Source organism: Schistocerca gregaria, chromosome 8 (assembly GCF_023897955.1).
Source record: "Schistocerca gregaria isolate iqSchGreg1 chromosome 8, iqSchGreg1.2, whole genome shotgun sequence".
In the NCBI taxonomy this organism is placed as follows: domain Eukaryota; kingdom Metazoa; phylum Arthropoda; class Insecta; order Orthoptera; family Acrididae; genus Schistocerca; species Schistocerca gregaria.
This window is the reverse complement of record NC_064927.1, coordinates 85,771,743-85,785,602: the sequence shown is the minus strand read 5'-3', so window position 1 is coordinate 85,785,602 and position 13,860 is coordinate 85,771,743. Positions and strand designations below refer to the sequence as shown.

The following is a 13,860-nucleotide window of genomic DNA, read 5'->3' as shown; positions in this document are numbered from 1 at the left end:
ATTTATGCTTACGGAAAACAAGACGATTAGTTCCTGTCCAACGGCATTCCTGGAGGTTTTGAGTCGATGATGCGTCGCAATTTGCGGAAAGGGTATTCGTAGTGCTGCGCTTAGCACGCTCGAGGAAATCGAGGAGAAGAGGCATCACGCTACTGCACGATAACGCCTGTCCTCACACTGCCAATCGGACGAGGGCTGCGCTTCAGCGGTTTCGTCGGGAAACACTCCAACACCCTCCGTACAGCTGGGATCTTTCACCGTGTGGTTTTTACATCTTTCATGAAACATGTGTGGACTTCGGTTTCAGTCGGACGAGGAAGTGCCTTCAAAACAGCAGCTGATCGTCTCGTCCCCAGTGAGATAAATGACTTAAGGGGAAACGACAGGATGCACACGAAAATATTGCTCAAATTCAGGATCTTTTTTTCTCCCTACTGAAATATAATAAACAAGTAGGGACTGCTGCAGTGAATAAATCATATATTGAAGTTTTAATTGGTATTTTTTTTTAGAAAAATGTTAATATCTTCACTGCATAACTGGGATTTTCCTGTGGCAGCTCTGAAAGGAGGTAGGTCGACGGTAGTCGCTGTAACTCCGGTTGTGGTTTCTGAAACACAGTTTTAAGATATCACCCTAATCATTACACATGTACTTTTAGTTCATCGCAGCGACCTGCAAAAACTGTTTATTGGCGAGATTATAGATATTTGAAAGTATGCCCGTTTTTAGACTCCTCTTTTTTGGCCGAAAAATACTAAATATCAACATATACAAAATCTACTGCAATGAACGGAAGAGAATTCAGTTTGCTTTAGGGGAGGGCAAAAATCATTAAATTGAGGCAAAAATTATAGTGTGGGCAACGACAGCATTAGCGAAAAGCTTGGCTTTGAGGAAAGTGCGAGTAATATGCGTCATGTAGTTACTATATATAAAAAAAGTGATCGAAGTTTGAAACTTTCGGGGTATCAACGATGCCTAGTTTGTAATAAGGATCACCCCGGCTAGTAGTTAGCCGCTCTCTGCCTTCATTTCCGTCCTCAAAGCCCTTTTCGTTGCTGAGTGGATCACCGCTTGCGTCTCTATCTTGACAGAATCGGTGCATTTCATCTCGTAGCCAGGGTCGAGTGATCGATTTAGGATCTCGCGTTCAATATGTATTGTTTAGACCCCGCGACTTGGAAAGGCAATCATTCTTGAAAATTACAACAGGGACAGTCAGGTACAGTGTTACATCAAATAAGATTTGAAGGGCATTTACCACTTGGTTAATGCAGCATGGCCAATATTGAATAGTCATACGGCCAAATTTGAAGCAGTGTTGATAATTTCGGCTGGTTCCTATTTTTGCAGCGTATCCCCAAATGAGACTATTGAAACTTTTGTTCGCATTTTAAATAAAACCGCTGAAACAACGCTGGAGAAAATCAGATTTACTGAAAGCGGTACAAATAGGAGCGCTGGTATCGATAAGGACTTGTGGCAACCTCTTCCCTAACGCCAGCGTGTCGTACAGGCTCGGCTTCGAACGCTCACAGAATCGTTGTTTTTTGGAGTTGGCGCCTAATATTTTGGCGAAATTGTTCAATGTGTATACGATCGAACTGTGTAATAAAATCTTGTCGTTCTCCCTTAACACGTGCGGTGATTGCTTTTGAACTGACACAGTCCACGGTACCATCGTGCTGGGCATTATGTGTAGACATTGTTGGCCCATGTTCGCCTTTCGCGTCTTCACCTATCGTCGCGTTGCCGCGCAGCGGCAGTGACTAGGAAGCCTGGCTGTCCACCGGCGTGTTCACGTGCCCCGGGAAATGTGTTCGTCTCAAGTGGCTCAGCTGTTGGGATCGTATCGGGCGGACGTCCGGATCCTGCATAGTATTGATAAATCGCGAGCGTGCGTGAGCGGCGGGCAGTGCAGCGGTGGCCGGCTTAGCGACGTCTGCGTCGTCCGGATGGAACTCCGGGTCGGCCGCCACGTCTTCCGCGAAGAATATCGGGGGCGGTGGTTAGGTGAACGCGTGCGACCAATTTGAAGAGCAGCCTTCTGAGGTCCAGATCGGAAAGCGAGGGCTGTTGGAGATACTTCGTGGTTTGCGACCTCACTTCAGTATGCGGCGCAACACGGTGTCGGAGGAGCTGCCTTCAGCAAGAGTGCTGGCCCAGTGCCCCAGGGCGGAGCGCTGCCGCTCGGTAAAGCTCGCTTGGCTCACCTCCACGGTGACGGCTCGGAAGGTAAGCACGCTTTCCTACACCATTGTACCCCTGTACTTCTTCCTTTCGGTTTGTATTCCGCAGAAATATTGGAACACGTGAGGCAATACTGACCCTACGACTTATCTTAGAAGCTAGATTAAGGTAAGCAAAACCTACGTTTCTAGCATTTGTAGACTCAGAAAAGCTTTTGACAACGTTGACTGGAATACTCTTTGAAATTCTAAAGGTGGCAGGGGTAAAATACAGGGAGCAAAAGGCTATGTACAATGTGTACAGAAACCAGATGGCAGTTACAAGAATCGAGAGGCACGAACGGGAAGCATTGGTCGGGACGGGAGTGAGACAGAGTTGTAGCCTCTCCCCGACTTTATTCAATCTGTATACTGAGCAAGCAGTAAAGGAAACAAAAGTAAAATTCGGAGTAGGTATTAAAAGCCACGGAGAAGAAATAAAAACTTTGAGGTTCGCCGATAACATTGTAATTCTGTCAGAGACAGCAGGCGACTTGGAAGAGCAGTTGAACGGAATGGACTGTCTTGAACGGAGGGTATAAGATGAACATCGACAAAAGCAAAACGAGAATAACGGAATGTAGTCGAATTAAGTCGGGTGATGCTGAGGGAATTAGATTAGGAAATGAGACACTTAAAGTAGTAAATGTGTTTTGCTATTTGAGAGCAAAATAACTGATGATGGTCGAAGTATAGAGAATATAAAATGTAGAATCGCAATGGCAAGGAACGCGTTTCTGAAGAAGAAAAATTTGTTAACTTCGAGTATAGATTTAAATGTCAGGAAGTTGTTTCTGAAAGTATTTGTGTGGAGTTTAGCCCCGTATGGAAGTGAAGCATGGACGATAAACAGTTTAGACAAGAAGAGAATAGAAGCTTTCGAAATGTGATGCTACAGAAGAATGCTGAAGATTAGATTGGTAGATCACATAACTAATGAGGAAGTATTGAATAGAATTGGGAGAAGAGGAGTTTGTGGCACAACTTGACAAGAAGAAGGGACCGGTTGGTAGGACATGTTCTGAGGCATCAAGGGATCACCAATTTAGTATTGGAGGGCAGCGTGGAGAGTAAAAATCTTAGAGGGAGACCAGGAGATGAATACACTAAGCAGATTCAGAAGGATGTATGTTGCGGTAGGCACTGGGAGATGAAGAAGCTTGCACAGGATAGAGTAGCATGGACAGCTGCATTAAATCATTCTCGGGACTGAAGACCACAACAACTACAACAACAACACTTCTTCCTCATCATTTCTTGCAGCTTCGTCGCTGTCTGCCTTTATTTCTCATTAATTACATCTTGAAACGATTCAGTAACGTGATAGCGTCACCTTTAGAATTATTTACTTTCTTTAGTTCTGCATTTATTTCACCTGGCAAGACAAGGACCGTAATGCAGAAGAATGATTGCCTTTCGATGTCGCGGGGACCAAACGATACGTATCAAACGGGTGTTCCTAAATCGATCCGCGACTCTGGTGGCTGGCGTTATGATCAGTTATATGTGTGATCTTCATCTCTTTTCCTTCGTTCCCTTAGTTGCTCCAAGTAACACACCTCCGCGAATTAATGGCAAAAAGGGAATTGTTCCTGTAACGTACACGTCACATGATCTTTCACATGACGACAACACCGAAAACGAATAAAGTAACTCGTCTCCTTTGTAATTACAAGTATATTTGTAATGCTCTTCTTTTGCCGTTGCTGTAGTGACCACCGTAAACATACACATAACGCCCGCCACCAGAGTCGCTTAATAGATTTAGGATCGCCCGTTCGATATGTATTGTTTGGACCCTGCAACTTAGAAAGGCAATCATTCTTGGAAATTCAGTCCGGTACTGTGTTACGTCCGTACTCATCAACGCTATATGTACAGGACATGACTCATAAATCCGGACAAATGAAACTTTTTTAAAGGGAATTTTATTAAAACAAAATACAAATGTAAATAAATTTACGTGTAAGTAGTGAACCGTATAATTACTACTGGTTCACTAAAGGTTGTTAATCTCAATCCATACACAAAATGTAAAGGGGATGTAGGTGCCAAGGAATAACGGGTGAAATTACACACCATTTTCAGTAACACTCTTTATTTAAATTTGGTGCAAGACTTCAGGATATTTTTTTAAAAAGACCAACAATCATTTAACAAATATGTTACGATAGGAAAGGGCTTTTAAATTATTAAATTATTATAAAAAGTTTCACGTCAGTAAAAGGCAAGTACAGGCAAGCAATTTAACGTATACAACGCGACGCTGTATAATATTTCAAGCTCAGCTACATTACAGGTGAATTTCACTCCACTCATTAAATGGCGCAGAATATAATTTGTTTGCAACATATAAAGATAATCCTGTTTACAAAAGTTCTCAAAATAGAAAAGCCAAAACGCATGAGTAATGTACACGGGGAGGGAACACTCACAGTTAATAGCATTATTTGCAAAACATATTTAAAAAAAATTACAAATTTGTGCCAGTTAACTTACGGGAAACAGAAGCGCACGCCAGGTAGGACTTGCGAACTATTACAACATTCTCAAAATGGTTCAAATGGCTCTGAACACCATGGGACTTAACTTCTGAGGTCATCAGTCCCCTAGAACTTAGAACTACTTAAACCTATCTAACCTAAGGACATTACACACACCCAGACCCGAGGTAGGATTCGAACCTGCGTCGTTGCCGTCTCGCGGTTCCAGACTGTAGCGCCTAGAACCGCTCGGCCACCCCGGCCGGCAAACCATTCTCCTTTCATGACAACAATTTCTACCCGTAATGAAGTGGCAAACTTTCGCATGGCAAGAAAACACACTAATAACCAACTACCTGTATAAAACACATTAGGACGTTGAGAAAAAGCGTTAAAAGGTTTTGAATTGGAAAAAGACACTAAGTTTTTGCTGACTAGACACAATATAAAAAATCCACTACGGCATACATTAAGAACGTTGCTTATTACAGCCAAATATACGTAAACACAAATGTAGGTAAGTTACAGCTTCCAGATGTGCAGGAAGTCGTTATGCAATTGACTAGTTCTTACCACGAGGAAAAAGGAATTTTTCTTCTTTCATACACGTGAGTCTAGTTATACTAGTTATGGCAGGAGAGAAAATGGATCAGGTCTTAGTTCCTTGCATTTTAAACAGTACAGTCATTGGTGCCTTAGACTTTCACAGACATGGCAGAGGCTAACAGCTGAATAATTCCATAGTTAAGCTGAGAGGGGAAAGAAGCAATCCGAACAACAGATTTGCCCCCCCCCCCACCTACCACATTCGTCCTCAAAAGGGGACAAACGTACCAACCTTTCTAATATTACCACCTTCCTGCGGGTGGGCAGATGAGAGCGAATGGCGGGAAACTCCAAAAAAAATACGGCTGGTATATTTAACAAGAATAAGTAAATTGAATTCAATTAAACTTCATAAAATCTGGTTACAATCAATACTCAACTTCTGGTGCATTAAGACTCCCAGGACCGAGCCAACGCAGCACCTCCAAATGCTCTGACGAGCCGCGCGCTGCCAGCCGTGTCAACGGACGCAGGTAGGCGTGCCGATTTTCGGATCTTCCTCGCCGGTCGACAGCATACGGCCGAACTGTAGATTAGGCCCCTTGCGGACCCACGTTTAGGAAGATTTCTTTCGCGACGAGCAGTTGACGCCTCATACCACGGAGCCGCTGATCGCCTCGCTTACGCTGATGCCGCGGTCTGCGTGCTGTCCCTCTAGCACCGGCAGAGAAGTCGCTTTTTGATGCCCCGGCTGACAACTCTCCACGAGAGCCCATACAGCCACTTCTTAAACCCACCCGAACAGCCCACTTTCTCCCTTTCCCGCTAGAGGGAGACACCGAAGCCTTCAATTGCGACAACGGCGCCAACGCCAGAAAACGGAGGGCGACTGTTTCACGGTACGCGCTGCGGCGCGCTTTTCAAAGCTAACTTTACTACGGCTCAAGTAGTACTATCTTTCAAGAGTAACATTACCCGCTTCAGCAATAATGACCACCTCCAATTTTGTCCTGAAGCGATCGTAAGCACTCTTTAAACCAGCACTGTCGATATTCGCGAATGCGTTGCTTAGAGATGCGGCGATAGGGTGCCTCGTCTTAGAACGTGTAAATCTTTCGACTAAACTCCAAACATAGTAGTGGAGGGGCTCAAATCCGGGATATTCGGGGGCCAGAACACCTTTGGCCAGAACATGTCAACGTTATCCGAAAGTCAGTTTCGGACAAATGGCTCGTGTGAGGCGGTGCACCGTCCTGTAGAAAGACGTATTGTCTCACCGAGGCAAAAGGTACCATCCATAGTTTCGAGACATTCTTCAAAATTTGTAGATAAACTTTTGTGACAGTTTGTCCATTTTCCAAGAAATGTGACAGCATGATATGACCCTCACTAGACACAAGACCTACGACGTGATCCCCAAACTTCTCCGAAGTATTATCCTTCGGCGCAATATCGGAAGCAGCTGATCGAACTATTTCGGTGGGCGAACGACCAGCGCGGAAACTTTCGATAATCGCGGCTCATCTGTTGTACTCCGCACTTATCCGTAACATCTCGGCCATTACGTGGTTCTGTATGTTTACAAGATGCCTATTGCTTTCAACGACGCCAATCGCGACCTCCGGACGAACTGCAATATCGCGGGAAAATCCAATTGAAATGTGTCCGGATTTAAGCGCCACACCATGTACAGTAGATGAGCAACAGTGGTGGTGGCGGTGGCAATGATGAAGAAAATTCTCAGTATACCGTGCTTAGACAGTAAAACCAGTGAGGTCTTTAAGCAGACTCTAGGAAACACCCACTCTAAACTGAAATTTGGAAGTGAGATATCTGGAAGTTTAGCTATCAAAACTGAAGTCAGAAAGCATATGATCTCTCCTCACTACACTTTAATTACGTACTAGGAAAAGTGGGGAGAGATTGTCAAATATCTTTACGAGAAAAACAAATCTATGACGGAGTTAGTTTAGGTTACAGAAGGGACAACATACAAAGAAACTGTCTAGTTTTAACATACACCCTAGCCACTTTTTCAAAGTGAATGGAAACAGCCACCAGTTATATACAATTGCTGAAGGAACGAATTGAAAAAGAAGGACTACACATCTCCTTTAAAAAAAAGCAAATTCTTTTGGCAAACTTTAAGGCAGCTCGCAAGGTAATGATGATTAAATATGGAAAAACTAAGATACTTAACAATTTAAACAGCAAGATTTTATATGATGAAAAGAGCATACTACCTAATTAAGGATATATATGAAAAGAAATCGATATAATTCAATGTTAAACTTAGATACTAATCTACAGTAATTCGCGCAGATGCACTTCATGCCAAAGAATATCTAACTCTAAAGAAAGAAATGATTATGGATGCATTAGTAACCAAAGAATGTAAAATACTAATGAAAGTTTTGGGACCAGTAGCAGTCACTACGACATATTGCTGAACTTTATGTACAGACTGAAATACACTCCTGGAAATTGAAATAAGAACACCGTGAATTCATTGTCCCAGGAAGGGGAAACTTTATTGACACATTCCTGTGGTCAGATACATCACATGATCACACTGACAGAACCACAGGCACATAAACACACGCAAGAGAGCATGCACAATGTCGGCACTAGTACAGTGTATATCCACCTTTCGCAGCAATGCAGGCTGCTATTCTCCCATGGAGACGATCGTAGAGATGCTGGATGTAGTCCTGTGGAACGGCTTGCCATGCCATTTCCACCTGGCGCCTCAGTTGGACCAGCGTTCGTGCTGGACGTGCAGACCGCGTGAGACGACGCTTCATCCAGTCCCAAATATGCTCAATGGGGGACAGATCCGGAGATCTTGAGGGCCAGGATAGTTGACTTACACCTTCTAGAGCACGTCGGGTGGCACGGGATACATGCGGACGTGCATTGTCCTGTTGGAACAGCAAGTTCCCTTGCCGGTCTAGGAATGGTAGAACGATGGGTTCGATGACGGTTTGGATGTACCGTGCACTATTCAGTGTCCCCTCGACGATCACCAGAGGTGTACGGCCAGTGTAGGAGATCGCTCCCCACACCATGATGCCGGGTGTTGGCCCTGTGTGCCTCGGTCGTATGCAGTCCTGATTGTGGCGCTCACCTGCACGGCGCCAAACACGCATACGACCATCATCGGCACCAAGGCGACTTTCATCGCTGAAGACGACACGTCTCCATTCGTCCCTCCATTCACGCCTGTCGCGACACCACTGGAGGCGGGCTGCACGATGTTCCGCGTGAGCGGAAGACGGCCTAACGGTGTGCGGGAGCGTAGCCCAGCTTCATGGAGACGGTTGCGAATGGTCCTCGCCGATACCCCAGGAGCAACAGTGTCCCTAATTTGCTGGGAAGTGGCGGTGCGGTCCCCTACGGCACTGCGTAGGATTCTACGGTCTTGAGTGCATCCGTGCGTCGCTGCGGTCCGGTCCCAGGTCGACGGGCACGTGCACCTTCCGCCGACCACTGGCGACAACATTGATGTACTGTGGAGACCTCACGCCCCACGTGTTGAGCAATTCGGCGGTACGTCAACCCGGCCTTCCGCATGCCCACTATACGCCCTCGCTCAAAGTCCGTCAACTGCACATACGGTTCACGTCCACGCTGTCGCGGCATGCTACCAGTGTTAAAAACTGCGATGGAGCTCCGTATGCCACGGCAAACTGGCTGACACTGACGGCGGCGGTGCACAAATGCTGCGCAGCTAGCGCCATTAGACGGCCAACACCGCGGTTCCTGGTGTGTCCGCTGTGCCGTGCGTGTGATCATTGCTTGTACAGCCCTCTCGCAGTATCCGGAGCAAGTATGGTGGGTCTGACACACCGGTGTCAATGTGTTCTTTTTTTCCATTTCCAGGAGTGTAGAATGAATGTGGGGAAGGTAAGTAGTCAGAGAAGGAGCGAGTCATAATAGCGTAACGTAGCAGATGAGATGGAAGGAAAGAAACTGACGTAGATAGAGATGAGAAAAGCGTTGATGGCTGTTAATGTGGTAGAGGTACTGTTTTCCTGTTGGACAGAAAGAAAAGAGTTTGAATATGCCGAGAAGGAAGGAACGCCGTGATTAAAGATCGAGCTTTAATCTCGTCTTGAAAGCGGAGATGGTACTTGGTAGGATGTAGTTTTTTAACGGCCCTCTTTCATTATTTTATTCGCTTTTCGGTGGGATATTAACGCTAAATGTATTTTAAGTGAGGTTTTAAATTCTTTTTTCTTTTTACATTCAGATTGACGTCACGATGAATTTATTTGTAATGCGACTGCCAAAACGTGTTAAACACACACAACCTGCACAATGCCTATACTCAATTTTCCGTTTTGTATTCGTTTGAGCAAGTATTTAAGAAATCACTAGCCATGCTAGACTACTGAGAAGCTGACGTTAGTTAACCGCCTTTTGTACTACTAGTTCAGGAATTTCCTTATGCCTTTTTCCTTCACACGCAAAAACTTTCTGTCGTGTCGCAACTTACGTCTTCCAATTACATGTTTCGTCAGAGGGTGCCATCGTCAGCCAACAAAAAAGGAATAAACATGAGATACACACTATTTCACGTATAAATGCAAATATATCCTCAGAAACTGATGACAGATGAATAAGGTATACCAATATGAAGGAGAAATATCAAACTTAAAAATGAATGCGGCTTATTACGTCAAATATTATATGACTATACCAAGTACACGCTCATACTAATGCTAACAGAGGAAGAGATTACAAATTAAATTTTTCACCCGCCACCACTGAGCACTTCGAAGAAATACGGCGCATTGTACTTTAATAGAAGTTTAATGTTGTCGAAATGGACAGGGCTAATGATCTGCTGCTTTCCTAGAATGTATTGATAATCAGAGGCTCATATTGTTAGTCAGTCAACAGATTGTAATAATATTTATAAAGTGTATTTTGTCAACAAATTAAAATTAGAATGTCAAAGGTGTTTGTTGCAGGATTGTAGTGATATTCGTTTACGAGATATTGTATTTTCAAAATTTCCCTCACACACTTGTGTAATACCTGCGCCCGCACACACTAAATAACAACACAACTGTATACGTTAATTATGTGGATTCTGACCAGTAATGGGAAAACTGACCATCACAGGTTGTGTTCAAACTGACCACCGGCAGCGCCAATACACGCTTCCAGCCTGGTACGGAACGACTGCTGCACACGCGCTAGCATTTCAGCGGAATTTTGCTAGCAGGCTGTAGTAATACGTCGTTGAATATCATCGGGTGTAGTTGGTATGCCTTTGTAGACACCATATTTCAGTTTCCCCCCCCCCCCCCCCCCCAAAAAAAAAGTCAAATCCGGGGGACGGGCCTGCCAGAGAAGAGGTCCTCAGAGTCCAATCTAGCGATGTGAAAACAATTCTTGAAGACATGCTGTAGTACTTCGTTCACTATGGGATGGACAGCCACCATGTTGGTACCCCTCAGGTTCCTCCCAGTCTGCAGAGAAACGTCTTCTAGCATTGGTGGAAGATGTTCTGTTAGGAGGCTGCGATACTTGGGTGTGCTCGTTGTTTCGTCTATGAGCCGATGGTTCACTATCCCACACCACACGTTTAATCCATGGATGCTGATATTCCACCTGGCGACGTTAACGGGGATTATCAACAGACCAATGGTGCAAGTTTCGGGGGCTTACCTGGCCATGATTATTAAATGTGGATTCATCACTAAACAAGATACATGATACACCCGGAGTATTCTGTCTTACTGCTCATGTACAGAAGCTGATGCAATTCTCATAATAGTTCCCACGCAGCTCTTGATGCAGAGACATGTGATACAGACAATATTAAGGTCGATAGAGAACGCACAGGCCACTTGCCTGACTCATGCCACTGCCTCGTTCGATTGCGCGGGAGCTAACGTGCGGATGAATTGCAACAGCAGCAACAACATTAAGTTCCCCTCTTCTATCATCACTTGTTTCCTTTGTTATATTGTCTACCGCTTTCACGTACCTGACTGAAGAGGCCGATAAATAATTGACGAGATGGTTGACATCTACTGGGGCGGCATCCACAGTAGAAGAACGAAACTCTTCATAGCCCATGAGCATGTCGCCCTGCGCTGGTAGATCTCGTCGTCCACTGACGACCTACCGCTTGCACTGACGCAAAGTGGCTGACTAGCAAGTCCAGTGCACTCAAGGAACACACAAGCGCACTCCAAACAACAACGTGCCTAGCAACTACGGGGATTAAAGGCACAGATAAATATCGATGTGGAAACTTTTCAAAATACGATATCTCGTAAACGACTCGCACTACAATCCTGAAACAAGCACCACAGAAATTCAAATTTAACCTACTTTTAATTCGTTGATGTCAGTGGTCCATTTAAAAAGTGCAGTTTCTAAGTAAACTTACAATTTGTTTATTGTATAACACTGCGAGCGCCTGACTAACTATCCAATCTGTGGAAACGTTTTCTATTTTCGCAATATCTGCGAGGTAATGTTTCCGTGCCTCAGCCTATATATTATAATTGTTTCTCCACATTTTAAGAAACAGTAGGAGACACGTCCGTAAGAACTAATTCATACAGATGTATACGATTTAATCCACTCTTCAAGCCGTTTGTGGTGTGAACAGCAGTGTTGGGTCTTCGACTGTTCTGATTGAGTATGCAAGTTCGTACCTTCATAATGAAGAATACGCCAACGTGATATTAAGCATTCGTTCAATAACTATCAACGTACTCTTGTTGTCATACCCAAAAACTCTCCACACCGTGATTCTGAGATTTAGCTTTGTCACCGAAAGGGGTTGTCTGTGATGCTATGGGATGAAGTACATTTTCATAGCAGCATCGAGTCAGTAATCTGCGTGTACTGACACGACATGTGTTTCAGGCGTGGCAAGAAGTTACTCAAGAGGGCAGTGGGAGGGAATCTGTTTCCACAGAGCATCGAGTTGTGACTAAAATTGTGTCCGTATTTATATTGAATGAAAGTTCTGTCAATTTGTAACCGTCATGAGATGAACATCTCCACGAAGTTGATAACTGTAGGCTTGGTGTAACACTTCCCACTCCCATTAGGGTTCCCTCAGCTAACATGAGTTAGGAAGAGCTTTCAAATCGTTTTCTCCGCCCTAATTGATGTAGTGGGTTAAGAGGGACTTTCTGTCAGTATGCACGCCTCTTCACGCCTCTCCTTCACATCTTTATACACATTTGATTAGTAGTTACTCTCCGTCATCGCCGAACACCTGTCCGGTATGCTTCCCTCGTCTTATCACGAAGCCACCGTCAACTTGTTGATTTTCGTTGTTACCGCTGCACGATATCAGTCTGAAGACTTCAAATTAATATCTGTCCAAGGGAACATCACAGAAAGTGATCTATCAAACTGGGGCTAACAGGGCGATTTTCTCTTCTCCTAATATTACGCTGGAAGACTTCTAACTTGTCCTTAATACCATGGAGCAGTTCTTGAAACTGACACTAAACTAAATTTATGCCTTCCTGAGGCATGTTGGAGTCTCAACTTGATCTAGATAAGATGTTAAGATGCTATATCTGTGTCGGAGGGCCATGCAGTACTCATGCCAGATAAGAAAGGGACGTCAAGACAGGATAAGGCTTGAACTGGAGTTTCTGTTATGGAAGGAGAAACAGTACAGTAATCGGTGTACATGTGTTAGCCGCAGTACCAGGGCGACCCAATGGTCAGCGGACCTGCCTAGTGAGCAAGAGCCCCGAGTTCATATTCTTTCCTTTGTACAAATTCTAATTATTTTCCTTGGCCTGTGTTCATTATAAATCGTCGAGAGTGTGAAAGCCTCTTGCAAAGCCTTTTACCTTTTCTAATACGCTTGACTGTATACAGTCCAGTTATGACGCTATATAGCGTAGACGCTGTTAGTAGATAACCATTCCAAAACTTCTTATTTGCATGTGTTAATAGATGGCGCTGTATTGTATCCTACAAAGTTTTATAAATCTTAGTTTTAGTGTAATCAATATTACTTTGCCAATTTAAAAAAAAAAAAAATATAATGCAAATGTGTCGTCTTGCCCAAGTGCTGGGGCTAGACACGTTTGATCACGGCTCAGTGTGAAAACACTGATAAAAGTTTTCTGCATTTTTAATAATGATAAATATAAGGCAGTACGGTAACTAACTAAACGTTCCTCTGTTTAGTTTATTGAAAGTTATGTGATGAAGCAATTAATCCACTGAAAATTAATATATCTTAAAATTTTTGTTCTTCTGTAACTATAATTGCACACTGTTTTCCTTTCTCCACTGTTTGACAGTTGCTCATGCTACTAGATACAGCATTAGCACTACACCATTCACTCTTCTGGTAGGGGATCGACGTACCCTTCATCACAAGCAGGAGACTGTTCTATACTTTCTCTGAAAGTTTCTGTGTTATGGTGTAAACATTATTCTTCCGTGTTGTATGTATCCCAATCACACAACATCTGCGTCATAGGGGAGACAGTTAAAACACTTGTATTATCCCTACTGTCAGATTTTCCCTGTTTCAGCCAATTTCTTTCTTTGAATAATAGTTTATAATGAAAAATACTTCGGCACTGTTTCGTTTT

The 13,860-nt window shown here is 43.9% G+C and overlaps 1 protein-coding gene across 1 annotated transcript in view; it reads left to right on the top strand.

The window, feature by feature from the left end:
• Positions 1 to 1,944: 1,944 nt before the first annotated feature.
• The window catches only part of LOC126285291 (protein qui-1), a 1,482,105-nt gene continuing 1,470,189 nt past the window's right edge, over positions 1,945 to 13,860 (top strand). Inside the window, exon 1 of the mRNA XM_049984579.1 lies at positions 1,945 to 2,238. Coding sequence (XP_049840536.1) covers positions 2,116 to 2,238 — 123 coding nt within the window. The 5' untranslated portion in view covers positions 1,945 to 2,115. The remainder of the gene's footprint in view (positions 2,239 to 13,860) is intronic.